The sequence below is a fragment of the Mus pahari genome, chromosome 2 (assembly GCF_900095145.1).
Source record: "Mus pahari chromosome 2, PAHARI_EIJ_v1.1, whole genome shotgun sequence".
Lineage (NCBI taxonomy): Eukaryota > Metazoa > Chordata > Mammalia > Rodentia > Muridae > Mus > Mus pahari.
Genome location: NC_034591.1, coordinates 89,063,010 through 89,079,833, shown reverse-complemented (window position 1 = coordinate 89,079,833; position 16,824 = coordinate 89,063,010). Strand labels below are relative to the sequence as shown.

The 16,824-nt window shown below is 47.0% G+C and overlaps 1 protein-coding gene across 3 annotated transcripts; it reads left to right on the top strand.

The window, feature by feature from the left end:
• The first annotated feature begins 1,263 nt into the window (after positions 1–1,263).
• On the top strand, positions 1,264–16,594 carry Thnsl2 (threonine synthase like 2). Of its 3 annotated transcripts, none has more exons than XM_021191180.1 (10): positions 1,264–1,356; positions 3,856–3,923; positions 4,156–4,390; positions 5,675–5,869; positions 6,828–6,980; positions 9,556–9,786; positions 12,081–12,229; positions 12,330–12,455; positions 15,461–15,612; positions 15,949–16,594. In XM_021191180.1, exons 3-10 carry the CDS (start codon positions 4,168–4,170, stop codon positions 16,172–16,174), a joined length of 1,455 nt encoding a protein of 484 aa, XP_021046839.1. In that variant the 5' UTR covers positions 1,264–1,356; positions 3,856–3,923; positions 4,156–4,167; the 3' UTR covers positions 16,175–16,594. The 3 variants fall into 3 exon arrangements, with proteins under 3 accessions (XP_021046839.1, XP_021046838.1, XP_029389574.1); XM_029533714.1 differs by having other exon boundaries at positions 1,334–1,356; positions 3,856–3,871; positions 15,949–16,377; XM_021191179.1 differs by lacking the exon at positions 3,856–3,923 and having other exon boundaries at positions 1,270–1,356; positions 15,949–16,385.
• Positions 16,595–16,824: the final 230 nt, after the last annotated feature.

The following is a 16,824-nucleotide window of genomic DNA, read 5'->3' as shown; positions in this document are numbered from 1 at the left end:
GTGGCATTTTGTGAGTCCCAGTTTCCCTGGCTTCTGAATGATTAAATGCACCTCACTGAAAGCACAGAAACACATTGGAGAAGGTCCATGGCTGACCTATATCCCTCAATAGGTTGGTGCCCCTGGCCCCTGTCAGTTCTATGGAAAGCCCCTGGCCCCTGTGCTCAGAAGGCCTGTCCCATGCCCTGAGCAGGGACAGTCTCTCGGTGCCTCCTGCCAGGAGCAGCTCTGTTGCCTAGTGGGTGGTGTGTGTAGGGGAGGCTTAGACAGCAGGCAACTTGAATAAGCAGAGGCCTCAGGAGGAGGAAGGAGACAGGCAAGAGCCGGCCAAGGCCAGGGCTAAGAGTAAATCTTAGACTGTACCTGCCTGGTCCATCTTCAAACCTATGCTTGTCCAGTAGCGAGAATGTAAATCCAGGTAGACATTGGATCATGTTTGGAGAAAAAAAAATTCCCAAGTTCTTGCTTTTCTTCCCTCCCTGAAAAATAAATTAGGGCCTGGGACTGTGGCTCAGCTGGTAAGGTGTTTGCTGAGCACACACAAAGCTCCGCTTCGATTCCCGGCATAAGCCGTTGGTGACACAAGTCTGATCTCAGCACTCAGGAGACGGAGATGGAAGATCATCTTTTACTACATAGTCAGGTTCCATGAAGAAGGGGGGAGAACATGGAGAAAAGGAAGGGAAGGAGGGGAAACTGAGTCAGATTTTACCCTAGACCAGACTTATGATTCTATAAATAGTATTGTTCTATTAAGAATTTTTTGCTAAATGATGCACTCATCTGGAGGATTTTAGCACAGGCTCTTGGGTTTATGTGAACCAGAATCCTGAAAGCCAAAGGATGGAAGGGTGGAAGGCTAAGTCCTTCTTTCCACATTGCCCTCTGATTTCTCATCTAAAAACAAAACAAAGCTTTTAATCCCAGCATTCTATGGAGGAGTTAGGGAAGGGATGTGCAAAGACAGGCAGATCTCTGTGAGTTCAAGGCCAGCCTGGTCTCTCAATAAGTAAACACACAAAAACAGAACAAAATGTCACCAGCTTTTATTCTATTGAGTCTCAGTGAAGATCATGAGTCTAAAAGAGAATCCAGGGCCTGAAAGGCACTCACTGAACACAAAGGCTAGTGTCCCCGTGTCCGCCAGGTCCCCCACTCCACCCCCCTAATCCTGTCTTCCAAGTTCTGTCTTCTACCCCTCCCCCAAGTCCCTCCTCCACTCCCCCTCCTCCGCCCTCTGTAGGAGCTCCTCCCCAGCTTTGGCTTTAAACTCAGAACCTCCTCCGGCTCTGGGAAGTCAGAGCTGTGCACGTCGCTCACTGGACTCGGGTCGCCAGGCAGCTCCGCGCCCCTACGGTAACCTCGCCCAGTCCCCTGCTTCGTGCACCCAACCCCGCGCTCTCCACCGCGATGTGTCAGATTCCTGGCCGCTGTCCTGGTCCTGTAGCTCAGCCTGGCTTCCGGGCCACCGTTTTAAAGCCAGCTGTGGCCTTAGGATGTCAGCAGCCCCAGCAGTCCGCGCGGGTGGAGGATTTCTCCTGTTTTCCTCCTGCAGCCAGAGTTTGGCAGTACGGGATGAACCCGGAAACTCAGGACAGTGCGCTGTGTTCAGAGGGTGCGGATGGGGTCTTAGGCCTTGGCGAGCTCGCCAGCGGGTGTACACCGCCCTCCCTCTCAGGCCTTAAACTCCAACCCAGGAGTAGTGATCTGCCACTAGGGGCGAGTCTCCATGCCTCCCCACCTCCGCCCACTGCCACGCCGAATCCTACCCCCAAAGCAGGATAACTATTATTATTATTATTTATCGTGGTTATTGCCCTGTCTCCGCCTGGAATAAAATCCAAAAACGTTCCAGAAAGTAATTATCACAGTAAAGTACAGCGGAGATCTGAGTCCACAGCCCTCACACAGCAGTCTTTAAAAAAAAAAAAGAAGAAGAAGAAGCATTAGTTGTAGCTTTTTCTGCGCTGTCCCTTGAAGTGATCTTTCAGAACCGACCGAGACAGCCCTTAATCCTGTGAGAAGCTTGGGACTGTTTGCTAATCAAGCCATCTTCTTATTCTGGCACATGCTGAGTTCAAGCCAGGCTCTTGTCTTTGTACCTTGTTCATGTCTTTCTTGGGTTGCAGACTCCCCACCTCAGTGCCCGGGTATCATGTGGTCCATTCTACCGAGGACTGAGTACAGGGCTTTGGAAAAATGTTCCTTATAGCTCCACCTGCTTCTGCCCTGTCCCGGCACCCCCAATCCTTTGATCACTGGCAGCATTTCCTTTAGTCAGGTCCAGAAACAAGGATATGCAGCAAGGATTTCAGGGCAGTTTGCTTAGGTGCTGACATTGTCCACAGCATTCCAGAACTCCGCGTGGTTACTGAAGGCACTGCTAAGCCTTTGACCTCCTGGTCCTGCTTCTGCCTTCTGAGCCGCTGTACCTATGTTCCATGTCATGGACTCCTGTGTGGGCTGACTGAATGTCCCAGATTCCTAACGTCATTTCTGTTTATACCCATTAACCCAGCGGTACATTATCCACCCTGGTTCTATTTAATAATATTCTTGGTTTCAGGCATGTGGCTGAGGATAGCTATGAATGAGAAGGCCCAAAACAAAATTGCAAGCTTACTTAAAACATTATGTGATTTCATTTATAGCTTGCTCTTGTAACTTGATGGCACCATGCTGAGGCCTAAACTTTGTAGATAGCAAAGTCATGTTGCAGCGTCAAAGGGTGAGATCTGCCTGATTGGTAACTCATCACAGCCTTGCCTCTAAGCTGAATGCATTTGTAGGCAGCAGAGTGGTGTGTGGCAGCTCATGTAGAACTCACTGTGGACCCACAAGTGTCACAGACCTGGAGGAGGAAGCCATGACTTCAGGCCTGGAGGTGGAGCTTAGTGGCAGAGCAATTGCCTAGGATAGGTCTGGACTCCATCTCCAGGGTCAGGGGAGGCCAGAGGGAAGGAAAGGGAATCTAGGATTCTTCTCCGACAATGTCAGATTTTCCCTTCTTATGGGCGCAGAAATGCCTAAGTGGTATTGGGAGTTATGTGTAGTCAAGTTGACAGGTTTAACCACGGAAACTATAAACTCTGCTGTAATCTCTGTCCCATTCAAATGATCATACCTGAATCCATGCCAGAGTTAATTAGCCATGGCTAGAGAGTTTCAAAGACAGTATGTAGGCTCCACTGCTAGCCTTCTAAATTAGGCTGCAAGATAGGGTAATAGTTATTGATGATAATGCCCAACCATCATATGTATAGGACTAAGAAGTTTCCTAGGACACGGTTCTTGCAATTTTTAAAAAAATGAATACATGTATGTAATGTATTTTGATCCCTATTCTGTCCCCTCTGATTCCTCCCCACCATTTCCCCTCCCAACTTTATGTGGTCTCTTGCTTAAAAACAAACAAAAAACCTCACTGAGATCATTTAGTACATGGGTGTGGGGCCATCTACTGGAGTATGTGTAGCCTCTGAGAGCCTGAAGAAAACTGACTCCCAGTTATCCATTCATCTAGGTTGTCTCCATTTCCTGGGTACTGTGCGTAGAACATCTATGATCCTGAGTGAACAAGTAGCTCTGTAGTAGGATATAGAGTCCTTTGGGAATGTGGCCAGGAGCAGTTTATTTAGATCATATGATAGAGCCATGTCTAGCTTTTTGAGGACTCTCCATACCAATTTCTATAGTGTCTAAGCCACTTTGCATTCCCACAAATGGTGAATAAATGTTCCCTCCCCCCACATCTGCACCAGCATTTGCCAATCAGAGGTTCTGGTCTTTTCTTTACCAAGAAGCCTGTCAAGATGGCAGCTACCTGCTACTGATATGATCTTTCTCCATTCCAAGGTTTTCTTTGTTACTGGTAAGAGCTGTGACTCCCTTTGCCCAGCAGACTCCATTACCCACACCTCAAGGTAGGATACTCGGTGGAATTGTCTGATTGGACCAGAAGGATCATGATTTATGCAAGACTTGACAAAGCTGAGCTGAGACTCAGGTCAGGGCTGCCATCACCATGTCTGAGATACATATCCCAGTGAGTGGTGGCTCCGAGGACAGATCAGAGGACTCTGTACGCTTAGCCTCTTCCTGTGGGGTGCTGGGAGCTTGACAACCAGCTGTCTCTGGGACTCTCTCTCTTTGCAGGCCTCCAGGAGCATGTGGTACACTAGCACCCGGGGAATGGCCCCACGGGTCAACTTTGAGGGGGCCCTCTTCTCTGGTTATGCACCAGATGGGGGCCTCTATATGCCGGAGGAGCTCCCTAGGCTGGACGTAGAGACCCTGCGTCACTGGAGCACGCTGTCCTATCGCAGCCTGGTGAAGGAGCTGTGTGCCCTCTTCATTGGCCTGGAGCTTATTCCAAGACACGACTTAAATGGTGAGGACCCCTCTGCCAACCCCAGCTCAGTGCCACACACTCCCTCCCTGAGTTGTAAATTCATTACCCAACCCCCAGAAAATCCCTAGTTGCCTTTTTCAAACCTTGTAAGATTATTTCCTGATTCTAGAATTTCAGAAGTAGACTTTTCAGTTTCTCTGCCCTTCCTCCAGTGAGATGAAGGACAAAATGACCTACTGAAGTTTGATAATTATTTTTTTTTAATCAAGACTAAGGATTTTTTCAGTCATTCCAAAAGCTTGAGTGTTGATGAATGTCGCCCTCAGTCATCAAGACACCGAGATTACTACCTTGTCTTGCTGAATGTTCTGGGACAGGATGTCTCAAGCTGTAGGGCGAAATGAATTCCCCTGGAGGATCTCAAATTAAAAGCAGACTTTGGTTCAATAGGTTTGGGTGTGTCTTAGTTACTTTTCAATGGTGTAATAAGTCTCCATGATCAAGGCAACTAATGGGGGGAAAAAGTTTATTTGGGGCTTACAGTTTTGGAGGGTTAGAGTCCATGACCATCATGGTGGGGAGCATGGCTGCAGGCTATGATGAAGCAGTAGCTGAGAGATTACATCTTGATCTACAAGCATATGGGAAAGACAGACAGACAGACAGACAGACAGACAGACAGACAGACAGACAGAGACAGGGAGGTTACATACTGGTAATGGCACTGGCTTTTGAAACTTTCATCTTTGGGGAAGAAAATCAGGAGGTTGAAACTGGTTTATTTGTTCTATGACTTGATCTTCTACTGAAATACATGCTTATAGGGACAGGAGAGGTGGCTCAGTAGTTAAGAGCACTGACTGCCCTTCCAGAGGACCTGGGTTCAGTTCCCAGAGTCCACATGGCAGCCCATAACCATCTGTAACTCTAGCTCCAGGTGATCTGGCTCTCTCTTCTGGCCTCTTCAAGCACTGCGCACATATGGTGCACATACATACGAGCAAGAAAAACACCCACTCACATAGGGTAAACAAAATTAAAATAAAAAGACTCAATAAAGAAGTATACAAAATGAAAACTAGGCAAGTTCTAGAGCTAGTTCTGGTGTCTGGGGAATTCTAAAGAAGAATGTATGAGCAGTTTAATACATGCCCTCCCAGATTTTTCTAGACCCGTGCAATCCTGTTCCTAAGTGTATCATTTAAGATCAGATTTTCTAGGCTTTTTAGTTGACAATGGGAGATAAACATTAAAGATTACAGAGGCAGAAGGAAAACTTGAAGAGCTAATACCATCCCTTCTGTCCAATCTCTACTCTCACAGATCTGATTGACCGAGCCTTCAGCAGATTCCGCCACAGAGATGTGGTCCATCTATGCAAGCTGAAGAATGGACTGAACGTACTGGAGTTGTGGCATGGGGTCACATATGCCTTTAAGGACCTGTCCCTGTCCTGCACAGCACAGTTCCTGCAGTACTTCCTGGAGAAGAAGAAGAAGCATGTCACCATTGTTGTGGGTGGGTGTCGGGAGGGAGCGGGAGTTTTTAGCCCTCCAGCTGGAGGACGCCAATGCACAGTATAGCCTTGACTGAATCTTTTAAGGCTTATGCTATCAGTTTTTCTAGAGCAGCAGTTCCTATCCTGTGGGTTGCAACCCCTTTGGGGATGGGGTCAAAAGACCCTTTCACAGGGTGGCCTAAGACTATCAGAAAACAGATATTTACATTACAATTCATAATAGTAGAAAATGACAGTTATGAAGTTGCAATAAAAATAATTTTACAGTTGGAGGTCACCACAACACGAGAAGAAGAAGGGTACCGAAGAGTCGCAGCACTGGGAAGGCTGAAGAGTACTGTCTAGAGGGTTTCTGGCCTGATTTTCTGGCACGGATTCTGTCTAGAGGGTTTCTGACCTGATTTTCTGTCACGGATTCTGCCTTAGTTACTTTTCTCTTTTTCTCAAGACAAGAACAACTGAAGGAAGGAAGGTTTGAGAGTACAGGCCACCATGGCTCTGAAGGAATGGTGACAGGAGCTGGGGGCATCTGGTCACACTGTCTCTACAGTCAGGAAGCAGAGAACATAGATGCTGGTGCTCAGATTGCGTTCCTGGTTTTCTTTTGATCAGGACCACAGCCAGGGTCTTCCCTTTTCAGTCAAACCTTTGTGGAAATGCCTTTACAGAGGTGTCCAGAGGTGTGTTTCCATGACGATCAAGTTGACAAGATTAACTACCAGAGATCCCTTCCTCAGCCTGCTGGAGGCTATGGATTCTTCTGGAATGATATTTTTAGGTGTACAGTATACTTGTTGATGTCCTGATTTTATCAGCATATCCAACGACCCTGGGCTAAGTACTCAGCACCGATCTTTCAAGTATTTGAAAGCCAGTGTTGTTGCATGGGGCACCAATATTTTAAGGTCATTTTATTCTTTATTCCCCTTGTTCTAAAGGGAGGCGTCTCCTTTCTAGGAACTTCTGGGGACACAGGAAGTGCTGCCATTGAGAGTGTTCAAGGATCCAAAAATGTGGACATTATTGTTCTGTTGCCCAAAGGCCGTTGCTCAAAGATTCAGGAGCTCCAGATGACAACGGTGCTGGAGGAGAACGTTCATGTGTTTGGAGGTGGGTGCAGGGACTGTGTGGTCCAGCTCGAATGGTCGTTTCATAGGTAGGGCTTGTCATGTATTGAGGTGCCTTGGCTTAGCTCTGGGCAGGTTCCTGGCTTCACCGTCTTCCACACTAACTGGCATATGGCTTCAGACCCGCATTTACTGTGTTGGACTGTTCAAGCTGGTTCAAGTGTCTGTCAGTGCTACCTCTGGGAAGTTCCCACTTGCCAATGTCACATGGAGGCAGCCATGCAGAACCATAACGTAAGCAAGCCAAGCAAGGTGCTCAGTTCCAGGGTTTCAGAAATGTTGAGGGCACAAACATGTTTCATAGGTGAGACAATGTGTCAGTGCATGTTGGCAGTCCACGTCCTTCCTTAGAGGGCAGACAGCTCGGCCAGGCATGCAGGTAACTGGATCAAGTATTAAAATAGGAAGCCGCCTGGTGCTGCCTACTACCAGTTCCATTATAGCTAGCCATATGACGAAGACTTCAGCTTTGTCATAGGAACAATAGCATTCTGTGACTGGAGAAAGGAGAAAACTATGCATTTCATGCTACACCAGATACCCAGTGGTTAGGAGACTGATAGTGGAGATGAATATAAAATGTTTTATCCTTAGGAGAGTGATAGCGGAGAACAGGGGTGAGGGGAGGGAGTATGGGGGAGCCATAGCTTAGGCGACTGACAGCAGTGGACAGGGGAGTATGGGTGGAGCCGTGGCTCTATTTTCACTCCTGCTTGACCTCACTGAGCTGCAAGGAAAGGCATAAGACTGTGAGAAGTAGGGGTCTTGGTTGAGGTTTTACATACTTTGGTCATGCTTGCGTCTTTTGTTTTTTAAATCACTCACTTGAAACACAGGAAATGTTCTAGCAATAAATACATATAAGGCGCTAGAGAGATGGTTCAGCAGTTAAGAGCACTGGCTACTCTTGTAGATGACAGGGTTTGAGTCCCACCACCCACATGGCAGCTCACCACTGTCTGTAACTGCAGTTCCAGTGGGATCCGACATCCCTTTCTGGCCTGCATGGGCATTGTATACATGTGGTATGCAGACATACATTCAGGTAAAATGCCCATATGCATAAAATAAAATAAACTTAAAAATAGATAAATACAAATAAAATAAAATTTCTTCTACAACTGGCCTGGGTCCTAGTATAATCCTGTGGTGGTTTGAATGAGAGTGGCCTTCATTAGCTTATATGTTTGAATGCCAGTTAGTGGAATCTCCAGTTTGAATCTCCAGTTAGTGGAACTCTTTGGGATGGATTAGGAGATGTGGCTTTGTTGGACGAGGGGTGTGTCACTGGGGGTGTGTTTTGAGATTTCAAAAGCTCAAGCCAGACCCTATCTCCCCTTACACCGCCCTCTGTCTGTGGATCAGATGTAAATTCTCAGCTACGACTCCAGTACCAGCATGCCTGCTGCCATGCACCCTGCCATGATGATCAAGAACTAACCCTCTGAAAGTGTCAACAAGCCCCCAACTAAATGATCCCTTCTATAAGTTGCTGTGACCATGGTGTCTCTTCACAATAGAACGGTGACTAAAACAAATTGCAGAGAGGATATTTTTATGCTAACAGATCAACACTGACGAGCAGTTCAAACAGTGGAAAGAAGTCTTGTCATCAGAGCAGCATGAATGCCCTTGGTCTGTTTTCTCAAAAGCTGAGAAGAAATCCCTTTGCTCTTCTTCGGCAAGCACATGCACATTCCAGTGTAAAGTCTGTGCCTTGGCAATTGCCCACATCTGGCTGCATTTTCCTTTGGTTATTGTTAGACTTTAATGAACAATGTTCAGGCTCCCGAGGGCCCAGCTGTTTCCCGTGTGCCAACCTTGCTAGTCACAGGGTCAAGGTCCTAGCATCGAAGTCAAGAATTGTTTTTGGTCCTACAGTCCTCTTCTCTTGCCTTGTACAAGATTTACCAGAGGACTTTCATCTAAGGGCATGAGTAGAATCTTCTCTTGGGGCTGGAGAACATCACTGGCCTATGAAATAGTAACATTTTTGTGGTTGTTGATGAGTCTAGCATGTCATCATTGTTGCTAGAGCTAAGGTGTTTCTATTCTGTTGTATATGTTCTGTGCATCAAGGAAATAGCTCAGTTTGTTTGTAAGCGGTACTGCTCACATTCTTTTTCTTCTTAGAGGCTTCAGGTGTGACTGTTAAGAGGATGTGTGCATATTCAGGGGCTAATAGGAAAGATGTGTTTTCGCTTTGTTAGCTCAAGGAGTGGGGGTGGGCCACATGGATGCTGAGTTTAAGCTTTATTAATTCATCATTATTATTATTGTATGTGTGATGAACAGATGGGTGCCTGTGACACAGGACCACATGGAGGTCACCGGACACATGACCACATGGAGGTCACCTGACACATGACCATATGGAGGTCACATGACACATAACCACATGGCGGTCAGAGGATAGCTTTGTGGGAGGTTATTTCATACGGTCACCAGAGATCAAACTCAGGTTGCCAGGCCTGGGAGCCCCCCTCCCCCCACAAGCCAGGAGTGAGTGCCAGGGGCTTCTGCTGCTGAGAGATGCCCGCTTCTCTCTCCCCTGGCAGTGGAAGGAAACAGTGATGAGCTTGACGAACCCATCAAGGCCGTGTTTGCTGATGTGGCTTTTGTCCAGAGGCACAACGTGATGAGCTTAAACTCCATCAACTGGTCTCGGGTCCTGGTGCAGATGGCACACCACTTCTTCGCTTATTTCCAGTGTGCACCATCCTTGGACAAGCACCCCCTGCCCACAGTGGAGGTGGTAGTGCCAACGGGTGCTGGGGGTAACCTTGCAGGTAAGGAGACCCTGGGATGCAAACGGACTTTCCGGAAAGCACCCAGAGAGACTGAGAGCTCAATCCTGGGAAGTTTCCGTACCTTTGCCTGTGTTTACACAACCGCTAGTAGACAGAACTCAGGGCTCAGCCACCAAATATAGCTCAGTGCCCTTTGCTTAAATTTGCACTTGATTCCCAGCACCACTCACTGCCTGCTGAGAGGCACCCGCCTTGTGCTATGACGCAGTGTTTTCACTACCCAGGGACCCTGTGAGACAGCAAGGGCGCTGGCATCAGGAGTCCGGCCCTGGCTCTGAACTTTACTAGCTGAATGGTTGTTAAGAGTTCCTCAGACTCGAGTCCTCAGTGGATCACGTGCTCAGAGCTGCCTGTGAGGAACAAGTCTGACTGAGAGTGCTCATGACCTTTGTACAGGGAAAGTGCTGTCCCTGCACCAAATACTAATGAACATTCTCAAGCATTAACTATACACCAGGTGATGATGTTCTAAGTGCTCTTCCTGGGTTAACGATTTCATGGAACTAGGACAATTAGTTCTAGGACCCCTGAAGACACCAAAATCTGCAGAGATTCAAGTCCTATATGTAAACTGGCATGGTGTCTACATATAACCTATGTACATATACTTATGTACTTTAAATCACCTCAAGATGATATCAAATAACTAATACAATAAGTGAATGTTATCTAAATGGTCATTCTGTTTTAGGTAATAATGGCAAGAAAGAGTAGCAACATGTTTAATATACATGCTTTTTTTTTTCTTGAGAAGAAATCTATGTAATTACTATGTAATTTAGGCTGCCCTAAGACCCTTAGGCTAGCCTTAAAAGTCTCCATCCTTCTGCCTCAGCTTCCCAAATGCTGGGAACGTACCGTGTATCACCATACCTTACTTTGGATAGTTTTGATTCATGGTCAGTTGACTCGGTAGATGCGGAAGAAGGTCTCTGTAGATATATCCAGGGTCCACGTGTTCTATTCTTTTTTTTTTTTTTTTAAAGATTTATTTATTTATTTATCATATGTAAGTACACTGTAGCTGTCCTCAGACACTCCAGAAGAGGGCGTCAGATCTTGTTACGGATGGTTGTGAGCCACCATGTGGTTGCTGGGATTTGAACTCCGGACCTTCGGAAGAGCAGTCGGGTGCTCTTACCCACTGAGCCATCTCACCAGCCCCACGTGTTCTATTCTTACTGTTTTAGAGTGAGGAACCAGACACAGGACAAGTCAGCTTGCCTCTGTTTACTCTGGTTGGGAGTGAGCCACGCTGACAGCCCAGGCAGGCTAGAGTCTACATCTTTTCCATCTCTCAAGGAGGCAATGGTGTTCGGGTTTCTGGTAGCTATGTCCCTTCCATTGCTTCTCAAGGCACCAGGGATGAGTGGGTGAGATGAGAAAAGCACCCACGTGGTTAGAAGACTTCTTGACTTCTTATGGGAAGATAGAGGTGACAGTGTGCTGGCAGCTGGGCGAGGAAGGGGGCTATCCTCACTACTCAGAGGGTGACACCCAATGTGCTTCCCTTTCATGTCACCTTCCAGCTAGTGGTGCCACCTATAGCACCTGGCACAAATAAACAAATGGGCAAGACCTGTGGAGGCCATTCCCATCTCGGATTTTTCTGTAAGGACCTGTTTGACCTTAAGTCTTTGGGTCCTCCTGAGCGTCCATTTTTCCTCATTACTGAAGGACATTGTAATGCTTCCATGAGGATCAAGTGACATAGGAGTGTGAATGGGCTTTCCAAAATTAAGTGTGATATTGATAAAACAATCCTCTCTCCAAAAAAAAAAAAAAAAGTAGGGAACTAACGGGAGGACTCAGTAGGTATGGTGTTGGCCACACAATCTGAGGACCTGAGTTGGGACCCTTAAAGCCCACATAAAACTTGATGCATATCTGTAATCTCAGTGTCCCAATGGCAAGGTGACAGAGACAGGAGAAGCCCTACAAGCTTGTGGGTCACTAGCCTTGCAGATCAGCAATGAACAGCAGACACCTTCCTAAAACAAGCTGAAAGGCAAAGACCTAGACCCTGCACATTGGTAGGATTTGGGCAAGGCATTTCAGCCCATAGTACCTCCAAGATGCCAAGAGTTGACTCACAAAACTTCAGTGTATGTTCGTCCCTGGTAGGTGGCTGAAACATAGAACAAGGCACAGTGACCATGGGACTTCTCTTCCTCTTCTCCTATGATCCTCTTCCCATTCTCATTTCATACAGCAAAATGTTTAAAAAACTTTGCCTTTATTCAAAAATCCTTTGGCCTTCTTGTGTTCCCAAGCTGGGTGTATTGCTCAGAAGATGGGCCTGCCTATCTGTCTGGCTGTGGCAGTGAACCGCAATGACATCATTCACAGGACTGTTCAGAAGGGAGACTTCTCTCTGTGTGAGCTTGTCAGAACAACCCTGGCATCTGCTATGGACATTCAGGTGGGCCTCCGGGGAGAAGAACAGATCTGGCCGTCTGTTGGTGGGGCAGGACTGGGTAAGTGTTGGAATGAGGATGCCTAGATTCCGACTCTCCATTCAGGTTCCCTACAACATGGAGAGGATCTTCTGGCTGCTCTCTGGCTCTGACAGCCAGACAACAAGAGCCCTCATGGAACAGTTTGAAAGAACCCAAAGTCTGCAGCTACCCAAGGACCTACATAACAAGGTTGGTCATTGGCTACACCCTAAGGGGGTGGGCATGGGGGGGGTCTCTGCAATCTCCACAGTCGTTGGAGTGACCTCGGAGAGAAGCAAGAAACAAGTTTCGTTCAACAGGACTCAGTAGGCAGTGTTGGTTAAAACTTCTAGAGTCTGACCTCTAGTGGCATATTTATTTATTTTAGGCATATTTAAGCTCAGCACAATGTAGTGAACATTATTCTTGTGATGATTAAGTCAGTCCTGTGTGCACAACAAAAAGCACATATAAATCTCCTTGAGGAATAAAGTAAGCTACATACAGAACAGATCTAAATACATCAAGAGTCATTGTATAGTCCATAAAGATTGGTTCTTTAGGTTGACTGAGAAGGGTCTGGGGGAGGGGCCAGTGCCAGAAGTCTCTCCCACACAGAGCAAAGGTCACCAGGCTAGTAACCGCGTCTACAAGTCTACATCCAGCCTTCTAGGCAGATGGCAGTTGTTGCATGACACAACACCGTGTGCTTAACATTCCAGGTTCCCCTAGTTCTTACCTGTGAGCACAGAAGGCCTCTTTCTGTGCCTCCCACAGCATCCCGTGGAGGAAGGAGAAGGTCCTTGGGTAGCTGCAGACTTTGGGTTCTTTCAAACTGTTCCATGAGGGCTCTTGTTGTCTGGCTGTCAGAGCCAGAGAGCAGCCAGGACAGGCCACAGGAGAGGCCACAGGACAGACTTGGGGTTTGGAAACCTGAGAGAGGGAAGGGACGCCTGGTTTGGGGGCATCGTCTGTGAGCCAGGAACTTTCATGACTGCGTGAGGAGAGTCAGTTGTAAAATGCTAAGCTGGTTTTTATAACTGCAGTGCATCTGTTTCCTCATCTGTAGAGGGAGGATGATAAGAACCCCTGTCTCATAAAGTTGCTGAGAAATTTGGGTCAAAAGATAAATATAGGCACTTTAGATACTGTTAGAAATGCACAGCTCCATACAGTTACTATTTCTATGTTTATTTATTATTGGTGTTATTTTCCAATAATAGCAACATCAGTACAAAGACAAAGCCATTCTGCCCTTCAGGTACAGACAGAAGCCATAGCCACGGCTGACCTTTCTCTCCCTCCTTTGTCCTCGTCTCTGTCTCTTTTAGAGAAGGAGGAACTTTATTTAGTTAATAAATAAGTTTTATTTGCTTTAGGAAACTAGTTAGAAAGCATTGCCTGGTGGGTGGACCTGGCCAGAGGCCATCTTCCTGGCCAGTATTTAATTAAAGCTTGATTCAAGGGGTGTGGGGGCCTGGAAAAATGACTCAGCAGTTAAGAGCACTGGCTGCTCTTCCAGAGGTCCTGAGTTCAAATCCCAGCAACCACATGGTGGCTCATGACCTTCTATGATGAGATCTGAGCCCTCTTCTGGCCTGCAGACATTCATGCAGATAGAGCACTCAGCTGGATGGATAAATGGATAGATAGATAGATAGATAGATAGATAGATAGATAGATAGATAGATAGATAGATAGATAGATATGCAGACAGGCGGGTAGGCAGACAGACTGACAGACAGAGTGACGCCTAATGATGCACAACGTTCTAGAATGTGCTCCTTCTTGCTTTCACGGTCCAACTTTATCTCAGTGTCTTCCACTTGAAGAGGATCCTTATTTACCACCTCAGCCTACCCAATTCCTTTAACTTAGTCCCTTATGTGACATAATTGGCCACGGTTAGTGTCCCTCCTGAGGGGTTCTTCTCAAAACCAGACACGGTTATCTGGGCTGAGCTATTCCCTTGGAGACCAGAATGGGACTTCTCTCTTTTAGAATCTATACTGCTTTTAAAAAGACAAAGCTTTTCACTATTTTTATTTAATGTGTATGAGTGTTTGTCCACTTATGTATGTGTACCACATGCATGCAGTGCCTGTGGAGTCCCGGAGAGGGCATCAGATCTCCCTGGAAATGGGAGTTACGCATGGTTACCACTGTGTGGCTGCTGAGAACCAAACCTGAGTCCTCTACAAGAGCAGCTAGTGCTCAGAATAGCTGAGCCATCTCTTCAGTCTTCTGCTGCCTTTGACAAAGCCAAACATTAGTTTGTTTGGCCCATGGTTTGTGCAGACAGCAATATTCCTCCTCCTTATGTAAGTGAGATCCTCCATTAAAACTGGACACCAAAAAACCCAAGAAACTGGACACTGTGTCTCCCGTGTTTCTTCATTTTCTCCCCCACTCTTCTCTAAGGACACTGTATATGCTGGAAGGGCATTCATTAATCCATCCACCAGTCCATTCATTTATTCATTCATCCACTCATATTATCTATCTGCTGTGGTTCAAGACCTATGTTAGGGTACTGGAAATACAAAGAGAAAATACAGCTATCACACTGAGTGATGCATCAAGGTGGTAGAGCACATGCTTGGTATGCATTTGGCTTTGTATTCAATCCTCCGAACTGGGAAAAGGAGGAATAAAAGAGGCGGGGAGGAAAAAGAGGAAGAGGGGGGAGAGGAGGAGGGAGAGGAGGAAAGAAGTGTTGGCTGCTATCTCTGATCCTAACCAGGAAGTAGCTGTATAAACAATCTATTATCCATGTGGCCTCTGATGCCATTAAGTCCATGCAGGGTATTTGCTGTGTTGTAAGCATGCAGAACATCTTCAGAGAATGACCTAGCATACCAACCACACTCAGGGAGCCCTGAGTGTGAGTATTAGCTTTCCCAGGGGAGGTGCTCCTAAGCAGAGTAGGAATTGACAAGGCAGTTTTTACACCATAAATGTTTGGACACCCATGACTTATATATCAGGCTGTAGAACAAGACTGTGCGCTAACTCATCTGCTAAATACATCGAGATGTACCCAAACGTCTACAAATCCTTCTGCTACGTAGGCCTGAAACCTGTAACGGTCTCAAAACTCATGAATTGATTTTACTGTGAATTCCTGGTGTGGGTGTGACTGTGTATGCAGCAAGGGTCTTGTCCTTCTGTGATTCACCAATCCCCACATCGACCCCTGCCCCGTGACCTTTCAGCTTTCAGAGGCAGTGACATCTGAGTCAGTATCTGATGAAGCCATCACCCAGACCATGGCCCGCTGCTGGGAGGAGAACCAGTACCTACTGTGTCCCCACTCGGCCACAGCGGTGAACTACCATTACCAGCAGACTGACAGTGGACCGTCCAGGTACCAGCAATGCAATCTGGGGGCAAGTCTCTCCTCCAAGAGAGGGCATGCAAGACTAAGGATAGTGACATCAGTAGGCGTGGTGGGTTCTGTACCCAAGAACTAGAGCTGTGCTTAGAAGAGGTGTGAACTGTATCCCAGGTCATGACGGGGATGATGGATGAACTGGGTTTCTATTGGGATACTTTGTAGGCTTCAAAGGTATTAATCATGTCTTTGTCTCTTTCTGTTCTCTGCCCTACCCTGCCCCTAACCTTTCCCCTGGTCCTCCTTCCTCTGGCTTCTCCTTTCCCATCCTTATGCCTGTTCTCTCCTGTCCTACCCCATCCCTAATAGCATCCCCCGGTGCTGCCTGGCCCCCGCCTCAGCAGTCAAGTTCCCAGAAGCAGTCCAGGCGGCTGGGCTGACTCCCGAGACTCCCGCAGAGATCCTGGCCCTGGAGCACAGGGAGACACGCTGTATCCCAATGCGGAGAGGAGACGACTGGACACAGATGCTGCGGGGCACCATTGAGGGCCTGTCTCAGCGGTGGAAGGATTGTGTAGTGAACTCCTCAGAATAGCCAGGCTGGAATGGGTTTGAAGACTCTTGTCTCAGGGCTGGGACAAGAACTCCTGCTGCTCTTCCAGGGGACCCAAATATAGTTCCCTGTGCCCATGTCAGGTGGCTCACAACCATCTATACCTTCAGCTGTAGGGTTTTGACACCTCTGTAGGCAATGCACTTGTACAAAGATACACATAGCAATATGTGATTAAAAATAATAAAGGTAAGTCTTTTTTTTTTTTTTTTTAAGTTTCTTGTTCCAGCTGGATATGGTAGCACATGCCTTTAATTCCAGCATTCAGGAGGAATAGACAGACGGGTCTCTGCAAGTTCTAGGCCAGCCTGGTCTATAGAGAAAGTTCCATGGTAAATCTGTGTCTTTAAAAGTATGTATATTCTTGTTCCTAAGGAGAGGTTCCTCGCTCCTGGGGAAAGCTACTACAGTCCTTTCCTGGGAATCTGTTTCCTTGCCTTTGTTCTATGAGGGGAAGAGTGAACTGGAGTAGAGGGGGCTGATATTGAAAGATTCTCAGTATCATCGCCTAATATGCAAGTTTCAGGGGCTTCACATGGCCAGCCTTTTGGACATGGGGTCAACTTCAAAGGGGTCAGAATCACAGACCTGTTGACCCACATACTGGCCTGGGTCTTAGCGTCTCTGGCTCT